Consider the following 27,663-nt stretch of genomic DNA (forward strand, 5'->3'; position numbering starts at 1 on the left):
CGTGGCTAGCTGAAGAACATGTGAGAAATCAGCTTGGTACATATCCTCAGGCCATACAGGGATTTAAAGACCAGTGACTTTGCATGATGTTTTAAGATGATACAATGACACTTGGGTGACATTTTCTAATGTGAGCTTCAAGGTCAGATGTGTGTGATTTTTGACCTGGGTTTTGTTCCAGATATCTGTCTCTCTTTCCCTCATGCGACAGAAAGCTGTGGGACATCCATATATTTATGTCATATGTGTCTGTGTTGTGTTTATAGTTTGCTCTGATGTGTTGAAACAGCAGCATTGTAAAATATTTTTTTTATTTTTATATCAAACATAGGTTTCAGCAGATAAGTAATATCTATCTGTGACACAAATACACAGATGCAGATATTTAGCTAACGTTCTGTTACACAATATCAAACTTTATTATTGGGAGGGTATAGGAAGAAGATCAACGCGTGCGTGCGTGCGTGCTCCTAGACAGCACACATACACACACAGGCCCTGGGTCCCCGCCCCCACTCACCCGCTCAGAGCAACATACGCAGTGAGATCAGAGCTCGTTCACGTGAAGCAGCTGGTAAGTGACTTTGTTGAAGAACGGTGGAAACAGTGAAAACACAGAGTTTCTGTCTGGTCACAGCTGCTCAATGATCAGAAGGTTGGTTTGTATCATGCTGGAGTTTCTGTGTCTTTCTGTGTCCTCCCTACGATTAGATTGCACCAAGGACGGCTGCCATGTCTCAAGCTCCCCCACACCCTGCATTGTGCACACCGACCAAGCGAGCCCTAATATTATTTAATCAACGTTACATCGTCGACAAATGATGACGTGTTGGATTTTCAGGACGACTACTGATGATGTACCAGCTTCTTGAAGGGCTGTCTAGGGGTAGGGAGAAGGGGTGAACATTTTTTTATTTTAAAACAGATCACTTTGGTATGTGTACACCTGTTGTCCACACTGCTTTAACATTTTCTAGGCCCTAAAGTGGAGACTTAAGTGTTGGTTTATTTTTTATAGATGGGAGAAGATACTTTTGTTACCGTGATGCTAACATACATGTTTTTACACATTTTATCAGTCATGAATCGACAAGCAGCGGTTGATGCAAAGCATTTCTTTTCCTTAAGCTGCTTTCGGACATGCACTGGACTCCGCAGTTCCTCCGTATTTTGCATGTGTGAACGCAAATGTCCGAGTTAGACGCTCCGCAATTTGAGTTTCAGCAGGATTCACCGCAAAGCGATTGGGTGGGTGGGGGGTGATGACGCTTCTAACGCGCAACAGACACAAAAACAAAAACACGAAGATGTCAAGATAGTTTGTGGCGAAAATAACCGATCCCTGTATCTGCAGCTCTAGAGAGGGGCAGAAGAGAGGACATGGAAATACACATTGCAGCAATTTTTCGACTTTAAACCACTGATATATCATCTTAGGGGGACCAATACCTCAAATTAAGTCCCAGAAAGGTGTAAAATATGGGGCCTTTAATACGTCACTACCTGCCTCTGCCTGCTGCACCACCTCTCGCCTGAATAATGTGGAGGATCTGATGCTGTTGTAAACGCGTCTTTGCAGAGAACCTCCCGCTGCGTAGTGCATGTGTGAAATGCAGACTCTGGGTAAACACCATAGCCAATTCTCCGGATTTTACCTGGAGGTCATGTCTTTTTTTGAAAATGGCTTTAGAGTCTTTTCCACTTCATCATCAGACCAAGAACAGAAATCCGTATTCTTACTGTTCCCCCATAGTATTTAGCTAATAAGTAACTGCGGAGTAGACTCCAGCATGTGCATGACCAGTGTATGTGAATGGTCATGTGATATGCATTTTCTGTGTATTTCAGGTGTGTTAGTATGAACAGAAAGTATGGATTATTTCTGATACGAAGCTAAAATGCTCATCTGAACAGACATTGTTTTCGTTTTAAAATGAAAACATATCAAAGTGGGTTAGCCACAGGATTGATTCAAGCCAATGGACCAGGTGAAAATAACAAGAAAAAGATTGTCACTATTGCAAACTCAATTTTGATAGGACACTTTTGCATCTTAATCTGTTGCATCATTCAGTATTTAGGAGCTCTCTATATCTCTGCGGGTTCCTTTCCTTAATTGGCAGGTCCTGGCTGTGTTCTGGTTCTTACAAAAGCTTAAATAATTTAACCCAGTACACAAGATTTGCACAACATAACATTTCGTCACACATGTTGTCAACCAGGTCTTGTGAGGTCTGGTTCCCAGAGGCCAAGCTGCAGCTGTTCACACCTAGCTGAGGACTCCCACATGTCAGTGGGAACCTCTCCTCCTCCACTGTTGTCACTGTTGTGCAAGTACGCTCAGCATTGCCAGGGGTCATAAAAACCTGCGGCTTTAAATGTTTAGAGCACCAGGGTTTTCCCTTGACATCTGGCCTATCATTCGCAGGGGTTTAGTGTAGTTGAATGGATCATTTTGATAGGCATAGCTGATTATGCTTGATCTCAGCAGATTCAAGCTCTTATGTATTTTGTATTGAATATAAGGCTACATTCAGAATTACTTCAGCCTTGCATTAAAAAATGTAGACCAGGGATTTATGTGGAGGGTGTCTGCCTGTTGATGCAACAGGGGTGACAACGTAGGGGGCTCCAGCAAAACAACGTAGGTGTGTTGTTACAAGATGTTGACTGACTGTGGAAGTCAATCAATCAATTTTTATTTGCATAGCCCCGATTCATTAATTACAATTTGTCTGATGGGGCTTAACAAGGTGCAACATTCTCAGTTCAGATTACCTCATATTACAAAGACTTTGTCCTTTGAAATATTATTCATGAAGACTAATGTATTTATGGCTTGTCCCTGTCTTTGAATAAGAGATCAGTGGTTACCATAACCAACTCAGTAAAAAGGGGGTTTGGGTACTTCCATATTATAAGTGCGTCTGTTTTCTGTTACAGATATAGGGACATTATCAAGGAGCTATGTTTTCCATGCACACCTTATTTGAGGATATTGAGACACATTTGCTTAGATATGAGCCCAGCCTGGATCAACGGATGAAACAATCATGCAGTGACAGAAAGATTTTTTCGCTCATCAGGGAAGGGTTCGCACCAGCAAGTGAGTTGACATTTGTGACAAACGTTCTCTAAATTTCCTGTCAAGGGCCAACACTTGGAATGAAAGCCCTGTAGAATGGTCTGGGAATTTTAGAATAGAACAGTAAAAAATTCCTAAAACAACATCTTTCCCCTCACATGAATACTGTAGATGTCAAGAAAACTTTCATGGGGAAGTTTAACTTGCCAACATATAAATGTTCTCAGTCCAGTGAATATTCCACTGGACTGAGATTTTGTCATTCCTAGGCAACAAGTTGGACTAACTTTAAGCCAACATGTAAGTGTTGAGAGGTTAGAAAGTAAGCATGCTTTGAAATTCTCTCTGGGTCTCATATTTCCATTCTTCACACAACAACCTCTATCACTGTTTGTGTTAACAACAGTAAATGTTTTCACAATACCATGAATGTTTTCCAGTAGAGACTTTGGGGAATTTTGTGCTGTTATACCCATATTTAACTGATAATTGTGTCTCGCCCCTCTTTATGACAACTGGCTTCTCACCACGTCTTCTCATGTGGTCATTCTGAGTAGACAAAGTCTTTCCATCCAACTTGGTTGGCTTAGTTAGCCAACCAAGTTCTTTTTTCCATAACCCCATCCACTGAGCCTTGTTTGGTGTAAACATATTATATATGAATGGTTACCTTATTTTCAGTAGATCAGTACAGTAAACTCTGTTTCTTTTTCAGGACAGATTTCTGCGTCCATAAAGATGAACCCTGTGATACAGTGGGTAAGTAAAATATCCCTTTTCCCTTTTGCACTAACATGCAAACAAACAAATGTCACTTTAAAAAAAAAAACACTTAATACACTTAAGGTTTGGAACTTAAATTGGTCCTCAAAAAGATAGTAGAGGAACTACTCAAATGACACATTCACGCACAAATTCCCTTACTCTTTCCAGTTAATTAACCTTAATACATTGTTATACAGAAATAATTTGAAAAACATAAGTATTGTCAACACAAAGTCACACTTTAAAACTTTTTCTGCATGTAGTTTAGGGAATGCCATTGACAGAATGTCCAATTGTTTAAATTGTTCTGGGATGCCTCCTGGGAGGGCAAGCACAATGATAAACTTGCAGTCTTCACTTAGTGAGGCTTTGGAACCAAAAAAAAGCATCTGCACTGGTATAGTTGTATAGATTCTGTATTATAACAGTTAAGGCAAAGAAACCTGTGCAATTGTGTCTGACTCTGAGTCTGTGTGCTTAATATAAACCACACATCACGATATTATTGAAAAACAACAAATTTAGCCAGCCCGGCAAGCCATTACTTACCTCTTCGTTGAGTGGTGTTTGTGTAAAGTGGAGTGTGCAAGCTATCTGAGTCGCAGCCAGAAAATCACTGAACTTGAACATAGTCCCTACTTCATCTTGATATCATTTGACACCACATACTGCGCCACATCGCACTCCTCACCACACCGTAGAGCAGCCGGTTCCAGCACAGAACCCTTACTGTCCCACTTTATGATTGTGGTCATGGGTCACTTGTGGTGAAAGGCAAAGTTTGCGTCAATGGACTAATCTCCACTTCTGGCCATGGGGTTGGTCCTTTAAGTGTGGGACCCGTAGGCCAACCAAAAATATACACCTCTTTTGGTTCTCTTTAGCTGCTTTCTGACATGCAATGAACTACGCAGTTCCTTCGGGGGGTTGATGACGCTTCTAACACGCAATAGACACAAAAATGAAAAAAACGAAACAAAAAGAAAACAAATATCTCTGGGTGAAAAAGTGGTGCCATACACGTAGAAAACACTGTTGACCCATCATGTCACCAACACCTATCAAACTTCTCAGCAGATTGAGCCACCAGATTTCTCTTGTTCTGCAGAGGAATTGGTCACTGAAATTATTTTTAATCTAGACACTGTAGCACCCTGATATAAGAAGGGGCTGTAGACGTACAGAATTGAAATGGAAAGCTTCCAAATTAAGGTTTTAATTTAATGCCATGACAGGGCAGCAACACTTTAACTCCACTTCCTCCCATTTCTAATGAAGTCTCTTATATTAACACATGTGAGACATTTTTAATAACAATTTCCAACATTAGAGTCCAAAGTGAGACACCTCAGTTTAGTTTACAACGTTGTTAGATTTATAAGAGTTTTAATTAATTTGATTCAATATCCCAGTCAGACTGAAGATAATTAATGGCTGGATGACCTAACCTTTAGGATTTAGTCTTTTTATTATGCCTCAAACAGCGACAGCTAGTGGCCAGAGGCATAATTTTTTCTCTGATTGTCCGTCCATTCATTCCATTCTTGTCAACATGATATAGCGTCTTGAGGGAATTTCTTCAAATTTGGTACATTTGGAACATTCCCTAGGAATCAAGGTTTAACTGATCTGATTTTGGTAGCCAAAGGTTAAAGATCAAGGTCTCAGTGAACTCATGTTCCTGTGAATATGATATATCAGGACTGCCAGCCCTTTATTGTTCTCTATCTATATGTCATCTGCTATTCCAATATTTCTTTCCTTCACGGATGATGCACATATCTACTGTAACAGTTTTGACTGTTAATCGTGGGTCTTCTCATCACTCAACCACAGGACTCGTGACCTAGAGTTTTAGTATTGCTTTTTATTTTGTCTTTACAGACAGACACACACACACACACACACACACACACACACACACACACACACACACACACACACACAGTTCCTTCTATGTTGTCCTCTGGCTGTCTTCAGAACAATGTGTTAGTGATCGTGGCCAGCCCCACAATGCTACTGCTGATAAACACAGGACACCTGTGCACAATCAGACTCCCTCCCTGGCACCGTTCCCCGAACCACATCCCCGAACTCTCACTCCTGAAGCTGACGCTGATCACACCACACTACCATATACCCCCAACGTGAGAGGAAGTCAGCCACAGCCATCTGCACCCGCTGCGTATGGATCACCTTGAATTTAAAAGGTCACAGAGCAAAATTACATTACACTACATTACAAATATCAACGATTGATCCGTGTGTTGGTATCTTTCATTTGGTGGAGCCACTGGAGTGGAGAATGGTCTGAAAAGAGGGTGAATGAGTGTCCCAGGAGGTAATTGAGTTGACCGCCAACCGGATTACCAGGCACACTGTCTCCACCGTGCTTTACCTTGACTCCCTCTCGGACAATTTCCGGCATATGCAGCCTGAGGACACAACAACCGGTCCAAGGTGGCTGGGGCGCCGAACAACCCAAAAGGGGAGTGTCACAAATGGGTACAAACCGTACGGAGTAGAGGAAGACAAGGCAATCTGCCAGTAACCCTTGACCAAATCCAGTGTCGTGAAAAAACGAGCTGTGCCTAGCCGATCCAGGAGTTCATCGACCCGGGCCATTGGGTAAGCCAAACCAAATAGACCCATCCTTCTTCAGCACAAGAAATATAGGGCTTCTCCAGGCACTGTGGGATTCTTCTATTACCCCCATCTCTAGCATGGCCCGGACGAGTTTCGACATGGTACTGTATAAGGTAAGTGCGACCTGGCAGAGGGGAGAACACATCCGGGTGCTGCAACAAGCAACACCTGCTCTCTGGGACGTCGAGAGATGGTCATCCACAAGGAGTGAGGTTGAATTATTGAAATGAGGTACCTCAGATCCTAAATCATCTTTCCGCAAACAGAGCTTACCAGAGCGACAGGTACCACCTCTCTCCATGCTTTGAGGAGGTTAAGGTGGTAAATTTGGTACACACTGGTCCGAATAGACTTGATGCCCAGTAACCCGTAATGTTCCCTGAGTGTACGTGACATAAACGAGGTTCCCATGTCAGTAAGGATCTCTTTCGGGATCCCAACTTGGGAGATGACTCGAACAGTACCTGTGCTACACTTTTAGCTGATTATCGTTCGCAGCGGTAGTGCTTCTGAATATCACGTTGCGTAGTCCACCAACACTAACACAAAGCGATATCTACGTGTCCTCCAGTGAAATGGCCCAATGAGGTCCCTACCATTGCGCTCGAATGGTAACTCCATTATTGGCAACAGCGCTCTGGGAATGGCTGGTTGGTTTACCAGTTGACATTCACGACAAGACCCACACCAGCAGCACACATCCCTGCGAACGTCTGTGCCATGTCAGGGTGCACCATGTGACCACTAATTTTCCTCACTTGATCAAAGACAAAGCATCATCACGAGACTGCTCAAGTGGAAAATCTAATTCAGTCTAATTCAGCCAGTGCCTCAAGGGAAGGCACCGCACTCGGTATGTCTCCAGAATCGTCTGAATTACCTGACCCCCCTCCATGAGGGGGCACACCTCGTGGAAGTGACCAAGCTGCCGGCACCTCCAACACTCCTGCCTCGACATTCGAAGCCCCGTGTGGGTTAGGAGTGGTGCACGTAGTGGCTGGGATCTGTGGGGGGGAAAAACCGACACAAGCACTCACACACACAAATAACTGATTTTAATTGCTTGTTATTAAATCAGAGTGGCCCTGCCCCATTTCAATTCAATTTTATTTGTATAGCACCAAATCATAATATAAATTATCTCAATGCACTTTACATAGAAGGTCACATTTCACATCATCAGCTTACTCAACCCTTACACCCCTGCTGTTACTCTTAGATCTGCAAACTAGTTGTTTCAGTCCTCCATGGCAATGATTAAGACAGAGTAGGGAATTTAATGCAAGGGCTCCTCATCATTCGAATAACAGTGGGAATCCCACAAGCTACCTCAGTTGAGAGTGGGGTAACATTTGTTTAGTATATTTTTCTCTTCTATGTTGGTAATTATTTGTATAACCTGTATATCGGTGGGGAATCTGCAGCAACTAGAAGCACCTATTTGTGGTTGTAGCTGTTTAACACTTGGTCTAACCATGCACTCTGACTTCCTATATCCCATATCTTTGTCACAACCCTTAAATAATAATAATAATAATAATGACTTTATTTGTATAGCACTTATCTAAACGAGGTAACAAAGTGCTTCACACAAAAGTCCATGGCAAAATTAAGAATCGATTGTAATAAAATATATTCTGTTCAGTCCAATTTAAGAGCCAAATTATAACATAATAAGGTGGAGACCTTAAGTTTGTAGAGAAAACCCAACAGTTCCCACAATTAGCAAGTACTTTGGCGACTGTGGAAAGAAAATGAGACTGATTGTTGTCATGAAAATAATTACAAGTCGCATGTTAGAAAAGCTTCCCTGCAAAAATAAGTTTTGAGCAGTGCTTCAAAGATCTGTAGTCAGTTGGCGAGCCTCATCTCATCAGGCAGGGAGTTCCAGAGCCTAGTGGCCCTGACAGAGAAAGCCCGGTCACCTTGAGTAGCCAGCCTTGACCTACGGACAGCCAACAGGGACAGGCTGGCCAATCTCAGGTTACGACCGGTATTATAGGGTGTCAAGAGCTGCTAAATGTATGAGGGACGCAAGGATTGGCGTGATATGCGCCCTACGGTTTGTTTTTGTTAAAATACGAGCAGCAGTGTTTTGAACAAGCTGCAAATGAGTTACTACTGTTTGGCTGAAGCATTTATACAGGGCGTTGCAATAATCCAGGCGGGAGAAAGCAAAGGCATGTATTAGCTTTTCTAAGTCAGGGAGAGATAGAACCGATTTGATTTTAGAAATGTTTCATAGGTGAAAGTAGTAGGATTTAATGATTTGATTAACATGTGTTTTAAAGTTAAGATGAGAATCGATTGTGACACCTACATTTTTAGCTGTAGTTTTAATATTGGCTGCCAGGGGACCAAGAAATAATAGGGGTCTGCCTGCTCGCTGGTCGGTACGGAAGATTATTATTTCAGTTTTATTTGAATTTAACTGAAGGACGTTAAGTGACATCCATTCCTTGATGGTGGATAGGCACTCTGTTAGGACACTCACGTGGCTGACATTGTCTGGCTTGAAGGACAAGTATATTTGGGTGTCATCGGCAGAGGAATGATATGATATCCCATTAAAACAGCTGATGGTAGCATGTAGAGTGATAATAGTATGGGACCAAGAATGAAACCTTGTGGCACTCCGCACATCGATGGGGCCAAGGATGAGGTGTTATTTTCAATGGAAAAAGAGATTTGTCTATCTGAGAGATAGACTTTGCTGCTGCCATACAGTAATCCTCGCTAAATTCACGCTCTTGTCAGTTCAATTTATGGTTGTTCTGAGGTTGTCTTGTGAGTAGTGCTGCCATTTTTCTTGGGTAAACTAGGTTTTGGTGATATGACTTTGGTATTTACATGTAATGCACAATTATGGTCCTTGCTTATCAAAGTCTGGGGGTGGGATCAACAATTATAAATGGTTGCTAAGGTTAGGCAATATGCTAAAATCGGCCAGCGTCAGTCAGCCAAAAACCGCAGATTGACGATATATATTCGCAAGTGTGTGTGTGTGTGCACACCTGTGTGCGCGCGCATGCAACGCACACATGCCAAAATCTAAAAATGCTGATGTGGAAGAGTTGTGTCTTGTGATTAGCTCTCACTTCCCCCGCTTTGCATGGACCCTAATGGTTGCACTATCATTTGGCAGCGAAGTACACAAAATGGATGAACTCTAACTTTCTTTTGTATAATATTATCAATCAATTTTCAAGCAGTGGCTGGCGTGACCGGGTTTTCTCAAACGATGGACCACATGACCACAGTGATTAATGTTAGCAGTGAATTTTACATTTCTAGAGTAAGGTGGAGCCTGGACACTCTAGAAATGTAGAATTCACTCCTAATGTTATCTAACGGCATAGGGCTAGCGTTAATTGTGATTATATCACTCTCTGTCACATTCCCCACCTTAAGAAATCTTTTCCCTCATTTTATGTCCATGTTACAAACACCACCAGTAATCATAATTTCTTGGGATCATTTCCCAGATGATCCACCTAAAGGGATAGCCTTTCTTATTCTGATCCCAGGCCCTCTCAGTTGATGCCACAACCCCCCATGCCAGATCAGGGACAAAAGTCTGAACCCGAAAAAAGATCTGAAACTGCAAATACAAATATTGGTCTTAAAACATTAAATCTGCAACTGAAAAATAAATAATTTATTCCAAAAAGTCCCAGAATTTTATGATAAAAATATTTAACTTAAAAACCTTTCCTTTCACTTATTTTTTCTTGTGTACGTTATTTTAAATTTTCAAAGTTTAAGATCAAACCAGAACTTTTCGTTTCAAATTTACTTTTTTAATTTTCTTATTTCTTTTAAAATGATGAAAACATTTGGCTTATATACATGTGAACCCTGTTCTTAGTTGTCAGTCTGAGATTTTAGATTCAAGTTTCTGCAAGGATTTCTTCTGCCACTGTGAACCTCTGTTTCTCTATTATGTAATGTTGGACCTCTTCTATTCACGATTGTGATTTATGCCCTTAGAAGTCAAAGAACTGGCCACAGGCCATAAAAGCCAATGCAGTTTTCTTTTGTGCTGGTTTCCTTATTTGACCACATGAGATTGTTTTTTTGCTATATTTAGATTACCAAAGGGCACACACGTTCCCTGCAGTGTAAATGACACAGAGACAGAATGAAATAACTAAACAAATCAGAGGAATTGTGCGAGGACTATATGTCAGTTAGACACTGTGATATGTGGTCAGAAGCCTTGTCATACTAAATACACCTTTGACCTAAGTCCAGTTGATCTCCTGATTTTCATATGAGGAGGAATTCCCCTTTTTGAACAGGAGGGAGTATCGATGTTTCCACACTTACTGTCTAAAACTGAAATTACGAGAGGGCCCCTAGACACTTTTCATCTCTTTTATGAGGTGTGTGTGTGTGTGTGTGTGTGCGTGTGCGTGTGTGTGTGAGTCAGATGGCGTGCGAGTGCGGGGATGTGCGTGTATTACTGAATGTGTGTGTGTGTGTGTGTGTGTGTGTGTGTGTGTGTGTGTGTGTGTGTGTGTGTGTGTGTGTGTGTGTGTGCGCATACCAGCATGTTTGAGCGAGTATGTTTCATGAATGAGTACTTGCCTCATAATTCCAATTGCTGCTGGGTTTTCAGGAGCCACTAAGCTTCATATCGGGTCCTGCAACATTGAGATGAATTTGCATTTGGAGTAATTACTATTAATATTTTTTTTTTATGCAAAGTTGCAGGTTTTGGTGGTATTTATAATACTTACTAAAAGCAACAACCCAATGTGTTTTTTTAATATGACAACATGCATTTCAGCAATAACACTTTCCTAGTTTAGTATAATGGCGGATAAAGCTGACTTCAAATTTCCATTCAGACCTACTGCCTACCCCCATCCAGTCAAAGAGTTAGCTCAAGCTATGCACATGAACTAATGGACAAGGTGTCCAAATATGGTTAATGACAAGTTATAAGTAAGTATAGGTTAATAATAAGTAAAAAGAACACATGGTTTTCTTTCTCTCACTCTCTCTAAACTCTCTGTAAATAGACAGGGCTAGCATTAGCAACACTGTTGGTGGAACACTGCATGTGCATCAGTGACCTGCAGCAGTTCAGTGAAGCAGCCATCTTGCATAGGTGAGGTGAGCAGTGTGGCCCGGCATATAAGCTAAATTTTTCTGTAACATTAATCAGGTGTGCCCTTACCAGGATATTTCAAATGCACAGTTGGTGATTTTCTTACCCTCGCACACATTATTACACACCATAGGTGAGCATGTTGGAGGCTATAACAATCATGACCTGTCACATTTGTGGCTTTCTTCCCCCTGAATCTCAGGACTAACCCCCGCATGATGTTCTGACAGTTTGGGAATTTTGTGGACAGTTTTCTTCAGGGAAAAGTTATTTTTATCTGGGTTCATTTTGAGTTTTATATAAGCAGATGTCAGAATTCACTTGTCTGAAGGTGATGATGATATTACAGTCACCATAATATTGAGTATGCACAAATGTTTAACATTTAAGTATGATTCATAAAGAGGGTGACGGTTCATGTAGTGGAGTATGTATAGGCATATGTAGAGAATATATGTTGGTATTTTTTTAATTAATGTATGTACACTGAAATAAGTCAGCCTTATTTATCCACAGGAGTGAGGGAAAAGTTTTGTCTTCCCTTTTTACTGCTTACCTATTTTCCTCTTTCTTTTTTAACTCTAACCCTACCCCTGCCAGTCCTGATGAAGCCGGACACTCTGCTTTTAAATGTAACAATGATAAGCTGATCCTGATGAAACAATGCATTAGTCCAGCCATGCTATTATCCAGCCATGATATTAGCCTTTCCACTCTATGGCCTATTAGCAAGGCCATAGAGTGGAAAGGCTTTTCCATGGACAACCAATGTTGCATTTTTCAGCTATACAGTGAATGGCTAATTAAGTATGTACAAAGAAAAAGCCTTCATATGAGGAGTGGATAAAACTTATATGGACGAGCTTGGATTAGCTAATATCTCAGTTTTACCCTTCATAACACCACTTCCCACACATTATCACATATTATCTGCATGCACATAGCTATGAGGTAATGGAAGGAGATGCAGACAGAGGCAGGGCTGTGTTGTGAGGCATTGTGGCAGCTCCTGGCCCTGCACAGCTCTGCCCTACCATAATACTCTCAGCTTGCTAATCTTCCTGCACAATGAGAACACTCCTGCTCTTTGTGCAAGTAGGCCCAAAGTGTGTGACCCACTCTGAGCCTCACTATAATCACAGCACTCATTAAAGGTCCTGCCTTGAAACCCCTGCCACCCACGTTTCCCCCTCTCTGTTTCTCCTCTCCAGGCTGTCACCAGATTCCATGGAACCACAGTTGTTGAGCTGTTTTAACTGTACAAACATCTCCAATATACACGGGACAATGGGGATGACTCTGCATTTCTTTTTATATTCTCTCGTCTGAATCTATTATATGTATTGAACATAAAATGAAAACTGCACAAATCAATTTTTGGTAACACTTTATTTTAGGGAACACATATTAACCATTAACTAGTTGCTTATAAGCATGCATATTAGTAGCATATTGGCTCTTTATTAGTCATTATAAAGCACTTATTAATGCCTTATTCCGCATGACTTTGTTCTACAACTACTAGGCCATTAACTAACAGTTTTCTCTCAATAACCTACTCATTACTGCTTATTGAGAGTAAGTAAGGTAGTTGTTGTACATGAATTACAATCTTAATATGCTTTGCTCAGTATGGGTCTTATATGGTGGTAGTACCAAAAGAATAGTCATTCTCCCTTCATAACACTTAATAAATATGTTCTATTCACATGTAACAAAACACAAAACTGCAAGTGTTAATAGTGTCCAAAAAACTCTAAATGAAGTCTTTCTTACTTCATGTTCCCCATTCTAAGGTTAGGTTTTGCTCACAACTAATTCACTAGTAGTTTGACACTTATTAACCCACACAGGTTCTAAAGTTGCCTCTTCTTCACACTTAGTAAATCCATTATAGCACACAACTACTGCAAATAACAGAGGCTCTTCTTAAATGATGGGGAAAAATGGAGGTCTACTGAGATGCACAGGTTCTAGAAGAAAGTCAGCAGTAGAAATATCTCCTTTAATGATGGTCCACTTCAGAGATTTTCAAACGTATCTTCAAGGCTTAGAACAAATGTACTTCCTAAACTTCCTGTATACATTTCAGCTGACAGAGCTTTTTGGTGTGTAAAGGAACACACAGATTTTCAACCATTTCTCCATATATTTGTTACAAAACCTCAGTTTAGAGTGTTCAACATGTTCTGAGTAAGAAAGACTTAATTAGTTATTTTGGACACTATCCACACTTGCAATTTTGTGTTTTTTTTTTTTTTTACAAGTGAATAGAATATATATATACGTGTTAGGAAGGGACAATGACTATTCTTGTGGTACTAGACACCGTATAAGACCCATACTGAGCAAAGCATATTAAAATTGTAATTCATGTACAACAACTTCCTTACTTACTATCAATAAGCAGTAATGAGTAGGTTATTGAGGGAAAACTGTTAGTTAATGGCCTAGTAGTTGTAGAATAAGGTCTTGCAGAATAAGGCATTAATAAGTGCTTTATAATGACTAATAAAGAGTCTATATGCTACTAATATGCATGCTAATAAGCAACTAGATAATGGTTAATGTGTTACCCAATATTTCTACTACAATAATTGCACAATTGACTATAACATAAAGCTTGTGTTATTTCAACAGTTCATAACTCTTGGTTGCGATAATAAGGTTGGGGAATGCTGATGGTCTTGGTTAAGATAAGACTTAATTGTCCCAGAAGGACATTGGAAGCCTTGAATGCACAATTTGGCTTTTAAAGGTGGTTGTGTTATAAATTACTCAGGATAAATACAAAAAATCATTGACACTCACGATTCGGAAATACTCAAAGGATGAAGTACTCAAAAATACATATAGCTCTGTTTCTTGTACAAACTCTAATGGAATGAGGGATGAATGAGCTGGTATTCACAGTGAAGATTATGAGTGCAAGGTTGTTTTCTTCATATAAGGTCTAAAGATCTTGGTGCTGATTGACTCCATGGTCTTCATGGCCTTCTGGATGAGGCAGCTGATCTGTGCCTTCAACCGCACTGACAGGTTGCCAGACCATGCTTAAATTCCATTGTGCAGAAGCTCTCTTTTACTGTGTGATTGAAGAAAAGCAGTATTTTCTAATTTACACAGAGGACAAGTTTCTTTTGGACATGAGCATATATAACACCATCTATATCTATACACAGGTTTTGGTTGCTGCTGACTTAAACAACAGAACATTTGGCTGAGCATCAGACCAAGGTTGGCTGTTTCTTAATACTTAATGGGAATATTTGTCTGCAGCTTGTTCAATTGTTAACTGTGAAGACAAAATAAGACAGTGAAGCTCACACATCCCTGGGGGCAGACCAGTCCTTAGCACTACCCCTCCATTTTACGAGTTCGTGCATAGGGGTGAGAGTGTCCCAATTTTTGTTTGGATGGAGGGGTAGAGGCAAGTGTCCAGGCTGTATAGCCCTCAAAACAGACCCACACTTCAAACCGAGGGCTATGAAAATTTCCCAGAATGCCTTGCAAATTACCAGCAAGATGGGAGAGAGACTCACAAATGTAGCATTTTCTCCATTAATAAGGATTTGAAAATTAATTGTTACATCTTTGTTTAATATTGTTTCAATGTATTATGGTAATAACAACCTTAAAAAATTATTTGCAAGCATGCTAACGTTAGCATGTTAGCGTTAGCAATGGTTATTGCATGGTAATCCTGTATTTCATAATTTCATGTCGCATTCCTTCTCTTTGAAGATACACGGTGCACTTGATTGAACCTGCGTATATCAGCGATGTTACTGAACTTAACTGCTCCTCTATTAACAAAGCATCCTGGCAGGGTTGCCTACAAACCACTGCAAGTAGCCTGAAGCTGTGTGCTTTTGATTTATGCTTGAAATAATGCAGAGCATCCAAGCTTTTAATTTTCCTTTGGATGAATGGTAAATGTCATTGTGCTGTACCATTATTGCCATAGTACGGAGGGAAGCAGGAAAACATGTTCTGAGCATTTACCTGGTAATTTGATTCACCTGGATTAGTATAGATGTTATTTGCATATTATAGGTTTGTCACTTTAGTAACTGCAAGCAATAGCATTGGTTTATTTAAGATCTAACAATCTTATTACAATGACATCCCCGGCAAAACTTTTGGAGTTTTAGACATTGAGCCTAAATGAAAGACACTGGTGACTTGATGTGCTTTTGTGGATTTAAGAATGTTTTGCAGATAATATTAAACCAAAATACTGAAGTAAATATAGCTGAATCTTTAACAATCAAATATCCATGTGAGTAAATCAACTAACATTAAATGTTTTTTCTTGCTGCCTTTCAGTTATTTAAACTATGTGTAGGGTGCCTCTGCATGATCAGCTACTTAACATGACCCAAGTATTTATAGTAGCTCAAAAGTGCACGAGGTGATCAGGGTCGTTGGAACCTTAGCCTACACTCAACCATCATTTGGGGCTAATGTGCAATTAATGAGAACATTATTTTTCTGGTTTAATTTTCTAGGATAATACATCATTTTTTAGGGTATTTAAGTTTTTTTCATTACCTTTAGTTGCCTAGACTTTAAAATCTATAAAAAACTATAAGGTTGATACAGGCTGAGTAATGTGAGATATTTGGACAAACCCTGTTCTCATATGTTGCCAAATTGATGAAAGTCTAACCCCGAGTTTGATGGTGGGTGGGACTGGGATGTAAGTAATATTTGTAGTAGTATCCTATTTCCTGTGTTTGCTTTTCTGGAGCAGGGTTGTAACTGGGAGATTAGGGGGTTGGTGGGATGTTGATGTTAAACGATGTCCGGAGGACTGGAGAGTCACGGTTGACTTTATGGAGTAGCTGCTCACTGGTAGGAGGTGACTCTGCACAAGTCAGCTGATTCGTTCACTGTGTGTGTATGAGAGGAAGAGAGAGAGAGAGATACAACAACACACCCACACAATGTTTTTGTGTGAGGTGCACAGAAAGGTTTCACAACGTCAATGAGATGGAATTGTTAGGATAACCAGCAGAGCTACGTCTATTGCAAGACTTGTACTGATAAAGACAAGAAAGACAAAAACCTTTCCCACTGTTGGAAAATATAATGTTACTATCCCACCATCCCTGTTACGAGTGGCTCTGCAGAATAAGACTCCATAGCACGACTCAGAGGCAAAGTCGTTTAACTTAGAAAATGGTCAGTACACGAAAAGCTAAAACTAGGAGGGAGTCGCTGGAAGTAAAACCAGAGTAGGCTACATTCTGGCAACTGCTTGAGGCAAGCACACAGACTTAATACACATAAAGGCAGGGAAGGAGATGACACACAGGTGAGACAATCAGACAGGAGGGAACCTTGACAGGACATGTGGTCTGAAAAGAAAAGACACAGGCTACCAAAATAAAACAGGAAACACGGAATGAAAGCGAGAAAACATTATGTTAACATAGCTTAAGTAGTCAGGTGAGATGTGACAATCCCAGTATTAAGGAATACAAAGCCTCGGCTCCCAAACTGCTATTGCTTTCACCCAGCTCACAGTCAAGCTGCCTGTACATTAGTTAAAAACAGATTTAACTGTTCAATAGATTATAGTTCTTATTTTTTTTAAAGGATAAATATGACATCTTAGATATGGGACAAACCAAACACCCTGGCTTCCTGCATCATTTCTTCCTTATTCCTAATCTAATTTGCTTCTTATTTTTACATTTTCTATCTTTGTTTGTTCATCAATTATGCAATGTGTGTATGTTGGTGTGCGAGTCCAAGTCTTCTATCTGTGTACAGTATGTGTGTCTGCAACATTTTCTATTTTATTGTAGTGTGTGAATAAGTGGGGAACATTAGTGTGACATTAAGGTCAGTGGGGTCAATCTATCGTGAGCCAGTATTTTCATGTGTCATGTGTAGGCATGTGTATCTATGTGTGCGTGAGAGGGTGAACAAAGCGTCTCTTCCAGGCTGAGTCAGGCCTCTGTTGTCAGCACTGGGAGCATTGACTGCCCAGGATTCAGTGGCTCATTGGAAAGCCCTTCATGTTGTAACGGCTAATTAGCGCAAAATAAATGGCTGGCCGAAGCTGCTTGTGGGCAGCACAGTGCTGTGAGTCCAGAGGCCTGATAAGGCTTTGTGGCTCTTTTGAGGCTGTCTGGCTGGATGTGCTGCCAGCTATGTGAGCCAACACATCAGTGTTTGATCAGTCAGCTAGCCCCTAACACCAGGTCAAAACCCACCACTGATAACCACAGCACAGTGGATCACAGCTCTTTGTGTGGGGGCTTAAGCCTCAGAAGTGCTGGCTTCAACGGATCTTTGATGCTGCAGAAAATCTCAGTCACATCTCTGACCTCACTGTGTTTTATTCACATGAGCTTATCGGCCAGGATGGTAAAGGCTTGCTCAGTAGCATTCAGTGTCACGTAAAGGTAATCATGTCTGCTAATGAGGACCTTGGGCGATGGACCAAACATGGCGGGTCATTAATTCCAATGAAAGACATCAAAACAATATGTGAATGGTGAGTTGGTCATTTCTTATCAACTCTAATCCAATTCAATTATGTTTGTATAAACATAGGGTTATGACTATAACCATAGGGTTATAGTCATGACATATTTGATCTCAAAACTGCATATAATTAGTACAAGCTGAATCAGGATTCAGTATTTAGGCCTATTTGCAAAGGGTTCTCAAATATAGAAAAAAACTTGAATGTCCAGACACAGAGGTACCAAAACTCAAAAATCTAGTCCAGGTAGTGTGGCTGACCTAAGGATATTAAAATCCAAATATAGGGTTTGTTATCAGTGGTGTCTGGATTATAAACAGCTGCTAAAACAGGATGGAAGCAAGTCATTCAAAAAAGGACAGAGCTTACTCAGCATGAATCCTCTTCTTTAGCAGCAGGTGTTCTTTAAGTCTTCCCTCTTTATTTGAATAAAAACATCAAGGATGCTTTCCTCTAATTCCCTCAGATCATACACATTATACACACGTAATTACAGCCTCTACCTAAGCATGCTTGGTTGTAAAAACAGCAAACCAGTGAAGAGGAAAAGAAACACATGTTCAAATACAGGCCAACATCTGTTTTCATCAGCCCAAAATGTTTCCAGTGAAGAGAGCTTCAGCTTGAGCCCAGTCCAATCCAAATACACCATGTTTGTATTTTACTTTTACCATTCTGCACAATGCTGTAGCAAGATGAAATGTACCGGAGAGTTTGAGGAAGTTATTCCTCACTTTGCATTCAAGCTGAAACTGTTCATCATGTGGTCTCCAGGTATTTCAGCGTACGCAAAAAATATAAAACTCTGTGCACTCACACCTGAACACAATGCTCACTTTATAAATCACAGTCCACCTGGAAACATTCGTACTTGGATCTGGCTCATACTCCGCCTTCTACACGCCCACATTCAACCATAAATGGTCTTTGCAAAGCACCTCATGAATTTTAAATTATCCTGCTGACCAATGGGTTTCCATGGTGAATCACAGCATCAAGCGATGTCATTAATGACTGAAATACACTGATACACTGCAAAGGTGATCTAATTCAAAGGTGGAGGCAAAAAAAGGATCGCTTCACACTGTCAGAATGTGGGGGAACGTTGTATCGCCTGTTCGTATTTTATACATCCCAAACTGCAGGATTATCAGATTCAGAGACAACTGTGATGTCCCCTGTCTATACAATTTAACAGAATTATTATTATATGTTTGTGTTTGTACTGGGATGGTTCGGTTCCGTCGGGTCGATCTGTGTAATACTGGACTCAGTTCAGTACAATGATCCAAGATCACAGATCTATAGAATCTATATCAGCTGATCAGTCATCATCATGGGATAAAAACTCTTTGTGATCGCTGAACCCTTGTTTCCTCCTCATCCTTCCATTCACGTGCATCCATCACGCATCATTACGCACGAGTGTCACCGCAGTATATATATATTTAGAGCAATCGGATCAATTACTTCACACATCAGTGGATCCTAACCTCCACTCTGGGATATTATTTGGATAGTGAATAGTTTTTTTATTTTTTTGTGAGTGATCTCCTGTGTGCTCTGTTCGCCTGATGGCACAGTTACGTTCACTGCAGCTATTTTACACACACTTGTCCTTGATGATTTACGCAGAGTGTTAGATGATATTATTAAAAACTATTAATGCCTCGGCTGTTTAATGGTATCTGAACGTAATTTACTGCAAGTTGTTTTATATCTTTTTTAATTGAAGGTTCTTATGGAACAGTTAAGTTGCGCATGCAAAAATAATGCTGTTGATTTTAATGTTAATGATGAAGTGGATCAACAATCTGGCTTCAGTTCACCACCTCACGTCTGCATCGCCATTTTCCCGTCTCCAAAATGTTCGTACACATGGGTCAGAGTTTGCGTGGAAATGCACACATTTTCCCGTTAAGTTTGTTTTTATAAATCCCCACGTTTGCTTGAGAAGTGGCGTACGCACGTTTCAGGCCCCATTTTGTTCGTACGCAACCGTTATAAATGAGACCCCTGAGCTGTACCATCGTGTGGTGTTGGAAGAGTTTGCCTCTGGTGAATAGTGGCTATGTAAAATTTTATTCGCATCATTTAGCTGCTTTTACTGGCTGACCTAAGGTCATCTTCAGTTGAGAGAAGATGAGATGAAGCAACAAAGGTCTTGTCCTTGTTTGGTGACAAGATTAAGAAACATTAAAGCATATTTGTGTAGTGCAGTCATATTGCTGCAACCAATTTTGGTGGTTGCTGCCTACTGGGAAGATGAAGTGGAGACCTATTATTAACAAGTAGCCTATTATTTAATGGATTTGACATAGATTTGACAGCTGTTGGCAATGTAAGGTTTTAAAATTCGGGAAACTAACCAGGTCAGTCCAGTGTAGTAGCCTTAAGGCAGTTCAAATTTGACTCCATTCTACGTGTATGTCACTGTATGTGTCGCCCAGCAGAGTCGACGCCACCAAGTACCGCCAAAGACAGTCCAGGAGCTAACTGATGCTCTGATCCAGGTCTGGGAAGAGATCCCCAGGACTCATCAGGAGCATCATGCCCAGACATTATCGGGAGTGCATACAGGCCATACACGCTACTGAGTCACATTATGAGTTGCCGTGATGAAATTCATGCAAGTTGGATCAGCCTTTGATTTATATTTTTCATTTTGGTGTGGTTTTGAATCCAGTTCATAATTCGTTAAGTGTTCCCTTAAAAGTCCTCTTATTTCTCCATAATGTGTTGCGTGAGAGAGAGTTGTGTAAGGGTACTGAAATAATAGAAATGCTTGGTCTTTCTAACACTGCTTGCTACTAATGGAAGTTCCTTTTGGTTTGAGTAGTCATGGAAGCTCCACTACTACACCATCTGCCAGGGGGTGAAGCTGAATTTGTATCCTTCTGCAGTTCCCTACACTGCATTACTTGAGCTCCTGTCCTTTTCTGGATTTCCACTTAACTTTTCCTTGGCGCAGCCATCAAGAAGACACAGCGGTAGATTCAAGGGCCATAGATTTTAAGTCCCAGAGCAGCCAGTGGCTCTCAGAGCTGAAACCAATGAGGCAACATGTCTTTCACTGCCACCACCCTGATATCCACATCAGGCCGATCCTACCGCCCCACAAATGGGAAGATGTGAAAGTTAATATAGGAGCTGTGGTTAGAGAAAGTTCAGAAAGATCCCTGCCCTGAGGCTCTCTGAGAGAGTTTGGAAATTGTAAAGAAGAATTTTATCAGCTTCCCAGTCAATGCTCTGTAACAGCCCACCTTGTTCAACCAGTTCACAGTTATCGAGAAGTACAGGGTTCTTCTTGTGCCTAAATTTATTTACTCCCTATCTGTACCCTGAGAGGGTCACTTCAGAAGAAAAATTATATGCGTCACGCAAAGCTTTAACCAAGTTCTTTTCAAGGTTAAGCAATAATAAAACCACTGCCAGTCTTAATGCTGATGGTGCAGTGTGTGATTCAGAAAAGAGAAAATCAAAAACTGAAAGAAAGACGGTCACCACCAAGAAGGCGCAGCTGCTTAACTTGTTAGCTCTTAACAACAATACCTTTCCGTTGCTTACCCTTGCCTGTTGATAGTATGGCATTTGGAGAGGGTTTCCTAAAAGGACAAGGGTTTCTTTAGAATGTCTTTAGAGAGATCTGAATGTGTTCACCATGGACATCCTCTTGGGAACACTTGTAATTGGAACAATTCACTGACAGGGTGGGGTCATTTGAGAAAGCCTACCTGCTAGTAGGGCATTTTCACTGACATCTTTTTGTTTTAACCATGTAGACATGATGGTGCTCCATCTGTGCACCTAGTGTTTTTTCATCTCAATTGTATTATAGCCCATGAGTTAATGTTGCTAGGCTACCTGAATTAAGGTTTGACACTGATCACCAGTTTGTGAGTGTCAGTTGCAAAACGTTCTTAATCATACTGTAAGTCCTCTCCTAGAACTTACACATGACAATACAACCTAAAAAAAGCCTAGTACTGTTTTCACTTACTGCATCAACTGAAGATGGTGACCCTCCCTCCACATATCCTATCACTAAGTTCTACAAAGTCTCCAATGAGGGCTTCAAGACCACTGCATCACTGTATTAGTTGGGAACCTTGCCGCACTTTCTCACAGCAAACAGTAAGCACAGTGCTTTTAAGTTCTCCATAAACCAAATCAATGATGCAAGGTGAAATGGCCCTCAGCATTGTGAATGACACTAAATCACCTCCCCACTCCCATACCATCCTGCTGGAAGTATTGTAATATCAATGCTTTTTGTATCAAACAAAAATGTGATATAGGTTTATAATTCTATTAGACAAGATTTAATGACTCAGGAACGTTATCACGGTTGTAATCCTCTGATCCTTTTCATTTATTTTTTTATTTTTTAAAACCAAGAATGGGTATACTTTGACAGAGCCATTTGTGTGGCTCTTTGGAATGCTGAATCACATTCTGAGTGCCCTCAACTAGTAATAAACCTTGAACCTTATTGGCACAGATAACACTTCTTTCTCCAGTGAAAGTCCAGTTTTTTTGTCCATGTGATGGGTTTTTTTTAAATGACAAAAGAAATCAAGAGAAAAATAACACCATGACTATTCCTATCTTATCACTGCAGTGTGCCAATGACAGCTTATGACAGGGGTCTTCAACATTTTTCAGGCCAAGGACCCCCAAACTGATGGAGAGATGGAGCAGGGACCCCCTACTATATATATTGTATAAAATTTCGCGACCCCCCTGCAGTACCTCCGCGGACCCCCTGTTGAAGACCTCTGGCTTATGAAATGGATTCAGACAAATATGGTTTGATACATTACATAACTGTCGAATCCGTCCCATCAAGTTGCAAGGTGGTGCTTTATATATCGTTGATACCTCTTGTTTCGTTATCACACTACGGCGTTATTGGATGGCACGCTCAGTATTTTGCAAGCTAAGTTAGCTAATTTTAAGTTGGTACCTTTTCCTCTAACCTCATACATAGATGACATATGTAAGACAGATTGCTTTGTTGTAGTGAACTAATGAAGACAAATATCCCAGCACTGAATGCAGTTTGATAATGATGCAGACACAACAGGAAAGCTCCCATTAAGCCTCGATTTCATATCTTCTTAACTTTTTGAATTTATTGTTCCACTGTGCTAGCAGAGACTTGAATACCTCCAGGTGTTTCTCTGTGTTTCTTCTAAAACAGATCTGTCTTATCACACAGACCTAAATCCTGAAACCTCATTCACTTCATGCACCAGTGATGTAATGCATGTGTTTGCCATGTTGACTGATAAGGCCCAAACTTCCCTGTCTCTCTGGATTTCTGTTCTTCTCTTTCTCTCTGTCAAGGTTTTTCTCTCTTTATAAATCTCATCTTGCTTCAATTGTCGTATTATTGCCAATGATTGAATTTCTGTCTGGATTCAAATGAGGCAACATGGCCTTGCTCCAGAGGCAAAAAGAAAGAAAGCCAGGTGTGTGTGTGTGTGTGTGCGAGACACATGTAGACCTGTAACGCTCACCTCAGATAATGCCTTGATAAAAGGCTGACTGATAGGCTGAGTTGTTTTTCAACAGTTTTCGCCACTGTGTTTACTAGTTGCGCTTGAAAGGTATGAGTTGTTTATCCTGTCAATTGTTTCACCTATTAATAGAGACACTTGAGGCCTAACAGTCTGATACTATGTCCTGTCCAGGTCCTGCACCTCTGATGTGACTAGTTTAGTCCAGTATGGTTGAATCCATCTTTATTTCGATAATGAGGAATTCTTAAGCCGGGTCATATTCACTACAAACATTTGCTGGCACCCTCTGCCACTTTGAATCAGCAGGGAACATAAACACAGTGTTTTCACAACAGTAGTCTATAGTTAGATTTTTCAAAATCTTTATGACTATTTTATTATCTCTGCCATGCTTTGATACACCAGTATTCTTATACAGTATGGTAGTATTGATGAGACCTATCAAACCATAAATCCAAACTTAAGTTTTCTTTGCAATGGACATTAGGGCCTCAGTAGCCTGACTGAGTTGTTTAATGAGTGGCTTTGGAGGTAGAGCAGGTCCGAATTTTCAGAACTTTGATCCCTGACTTCACCAGTCTGCATTTTGAAGTGTCCTTTGGTAAGTTGCTGATGATATACCACTGGTTTGTTCATGTCTGGTAGAAAAGAACGTGATCAATGTATGTGTGAATGGGTGAATAGTACTCATAAAATGCTTTGAGTGGCGGTGTAAGACTAGAAATGGGCTATATATAATACAGTCGACTTACCATTTAATTTGGTTGTTGGCTGAGGTCTAATGAGAATCATAGAAATGGAAATAAGGGGCAGTATGACTTGGACCTTGAAAGATTATATTAATGAAATGTAATAATATTACCCAATTTTATGAAACTCATTGTCATTTTATTGTGCTACAGGTATCGCTTATCTGGGTGGTGTCTGCAGTGCCAAGAGGAAGTGCGTGTTAGCAGAGGACAATGGACTCAATTTGGCCTTCACCATTGCTCACGAGCTGGGACACAAGTAGGTTTCACCGTCTTTTCTTTTTCTTTTCATTGTATTTTGACAATCCATCACATCATTGACTTTAGCTCTATTGTCCACATTTTTGCTGTTATCGGTTAATTTTCATTTAAACTTCCAACAATAAGAATTTTGGATTGTTTCTTCAAAACATGGATAATCATGTTAATGTAACAGTGTCTTTCAGTCAAATCAACAGCATAATGAGAAAGGCTCAGTCTTTCTCGAAAAAAACAATCTTATCTAATCTTAAACCTTGTGACCATTTGAGCAGTGCAGAGTGAAGTTGGAAGACTTTAAAGTTGCTTTATTCAAAGTTGGAAAGTCTCACCGAATGATAACAAACAAGCTGTATTTACGCTCTGGAGTTATTTGACTGCTGGTAAGGTTTTCTTTCTCTTTTGTCCACAAACAGTCAGTGGACAAGTTCCCTGACTGATGTTTGCTGTGTCAACAATGTCTGATTCTCTGTGACACTTCAGACAAGCTCATTTCCAAACTCACCAGCAACTCAGGTTTCTCTTCTTTTTGTCCAACTTCTCCCCCTTTTTTCTCATCACCGAGACAAACATCTATGAATGATCACAAATGAAGTGTTATCCTTTCAAACTTCCCTCATAGTGACCAAAAGCAAATTTGCCCATAGTCTTCTCATTTTACATCTATTTTCATCTATGCAGCTAGTGTGTACTGGAATCCTTTAGGAAATACTGTGTGACAGAATCACTCAACTCGCTGATTCTACGATTGGCGTAGATACAATAAGCCTACTCACATACTTTACCAGTACTGACAATAACTCCTCAATTGATTTGTCATTGCTGCTCCCTTCATTTCTATCAGCCCTTTTCTGTTATGTTACAAACTGTTTCTTCCAATCAATGTTGTAAATACTGTTATTTTGTTGATCTGTTCATCTATTGCACTTCTGTCTGTCCTGGGAGAGGGAACCCTCACAAGTAGCTCTCTCTGAGGTTTCTATGTTTTTTCCGCTGTTAAAAGGTTTTTTTTGGTAGTTTTTCCTTATTCTTGCTAAGGGTAAGGGCAGAGGATGTCGCACCTTGTAAAGCCTTGTGAGACAAATGGTGATTTTTTTTTAATATGGGCTATACAAATATAATTGATTTATTTATTGATTCATTGGTGACTTATGTATGAAACCAGTCATGATGCGTAGAATCGGTTGTCCTCATACACTTATCTTATGATCTCTGGATTTCATCCAGAGTGACTATCAGGATTTTGTTCACCTTTTGCCAAGGCCCTTTTCCCCTGATTGCTCAGTTTGTTCAGGCTGCCATCTTAAGAAAGAGTCCTGGTTGTTCCGAACTTCTTCCATTTAGAATCAAGGAGGCCACTGTGGGTCTTGAGAATGTTAAATACTGTTAAAACTTGTTGGAACCTTTTCCAGACCTGTGCCTTCACACAGTCCAGTCTCTGAGCTCTGCAGGCAGCTTCTCTACGTTATGGCTTGGGTTTTGCTCTGATTTATCATCAGCTATGAGACTTCGACAGGGGATAAATATCTATTGTCATAGTAAAGGGTCTGGATACTTTTGTCAATGTGATAATAATTTAGCAAAAATATATACTCAAATTTTAATTTTACTTAGTTATTATGGGGTTTGAAAGTATTTGGTTTCAATGGTTTTTGGATGTCTAGGTTACATATATCCATTTATGTTCCAGGCATTTAATTGGATAGCATTTAATGTACTGCACAGTAAGATACAGTCAGTAATTTGAAACACATGCACACACACACATAATGGTGCCCACTGAGAAGGGACACCTGACTTGTCTAATACCTGGAAGTTTGTGGGTTCAGGGACGTCTGGAAATTTGGATTCTATCCGAGGTTGCCGTCACACCCATAGATCAGTGACTTATTACAAGTGAGACAAGAGGTGAGTAATAACTCACACGACTGGTTGAACCCTCATTGGACAGTTTTAGTTTTCTTCTGTGGTGTCACAAACAGCTCACAAAGAAATAATTGCTTATAACCATAACTAAAGTAAGAAGAGTAGATCACACTTCTTGCATCGTTACATCACACATCTGCTATTACACCACTCTGACAGAATTTGATTCACAAAGTTCACCTGAATCAACACAAACAGGTTGAGTGTGAAAACAGTACTGGTCATTTTCAAACCTGTTAATTTTGTCCAGACCAAGGAAAAAAGAATGAACGATTGCCTTTTGTGTTCACAGACTTAATACAAACAAACTGAGAGTTAACATTAAGTCATTAAATATTGGGGCACATAACTAACTCATTGGCAAGGTTTGGTGATGCCATCCTGCCATGCTTTTAAAGTTAATGTTACGCTGGTGTAACAAGGTGGACTGTAGACTGTCTGCGAATCAAACATATCTCATAATAATGACAAATGGGTAGAAACTGCAGTATTATGAGTATTACAGTATAGTTTCTGTGAGAAGTTACCCTTGTTTTATATGTATAGGATACCAGCCTGCACTTATGCACCGGTGTTGCTATGGTTACGAAATTATATTGCAGAAAAAATATACGCTGCATTTGCGGATGGCTTGTTATTAAAGCACAGGCTTCCCAAATAGCTCACAGTTACCAGATGAACCCTGACTTAAAGGTCTGATGCCTTGCAGCAAAGGCATCAGACCTTGACTTTACTTCTCTATTTGGTCAGAAGATTGAATGATGTTCTGTGGTAGATATGTTGTGCTTTACAGTGTGCACTATTGTACAAACTGTTATGACAAGATATCTGAGATATTTTTAAGATTATATTACCTGTCTGCATGGGCCCGGTCAAGTTGGACTGTTCTTAGGCACTGATGTATTTCCTCTGCTTTGAAGGCGCTGCACTGTCCTTTGCTAAGGATGACGACAAGTATGACAAGTATGAGTCCTTCACTGCAATTCTATATTGCTTTCATTTTAACCAGAGAAAGAGTCTATATTTGTAATGTATTAGTTTCTGAGTCTGTGCCTGGAGTTCAGACTAAGTTGTTGTTTTTAATTTGCAAA

General features: G+C 40.3%; 1 protein-coding gene across 5 annotated transcripts in view; it reads left to right on the forward strand.

Moving 5' to 3' along the window:
- Positions 1 to 27,663, forward strand: part of adamts17 (ADAM metallopeptidase with thrombospondin type 1 motif, 17) — a 118,628-nt gene that overhangs the window by 41,501 nt on the left and 49,464 nt on the right. For all 5 annotated transcript variants that reach the window (XM_035162416.2, XM_035162420.2, XM_035162421.2 and 2 more), the window contains exons 7-8: positions 3,801 to 3,844; positions 24,542 to 24,647. In XM_035162416.2, the coding sequence (XP_035018307.2) occupies positions 3,801 to 3,844; positions 24,542 to 24,647 (150 nt within the window). The remainder of the gene's footprint in view (positions 1 to 3,800; positions 3,845 to 24,541; positions 24,648 to 27,663) is intronic.

The sequence above is a fragment of the Hippoglossus stenolepis genome, chromosome 1 (assembly GCF_022539355.2).
Source record: "Hippoglossus stenolepis isolate QCI-W04-F060 chromosome 1, HSTE1.2, whole genome shotgun sequence".
Taxonomy (NCBI): domain Eukaryota; kingdom Metazoa; phylum Chordata; class Actinopteri; order Pleuronectiformes; family Pleuronectidae; genus Hippoglossus; species Hippoglossus stenolepis.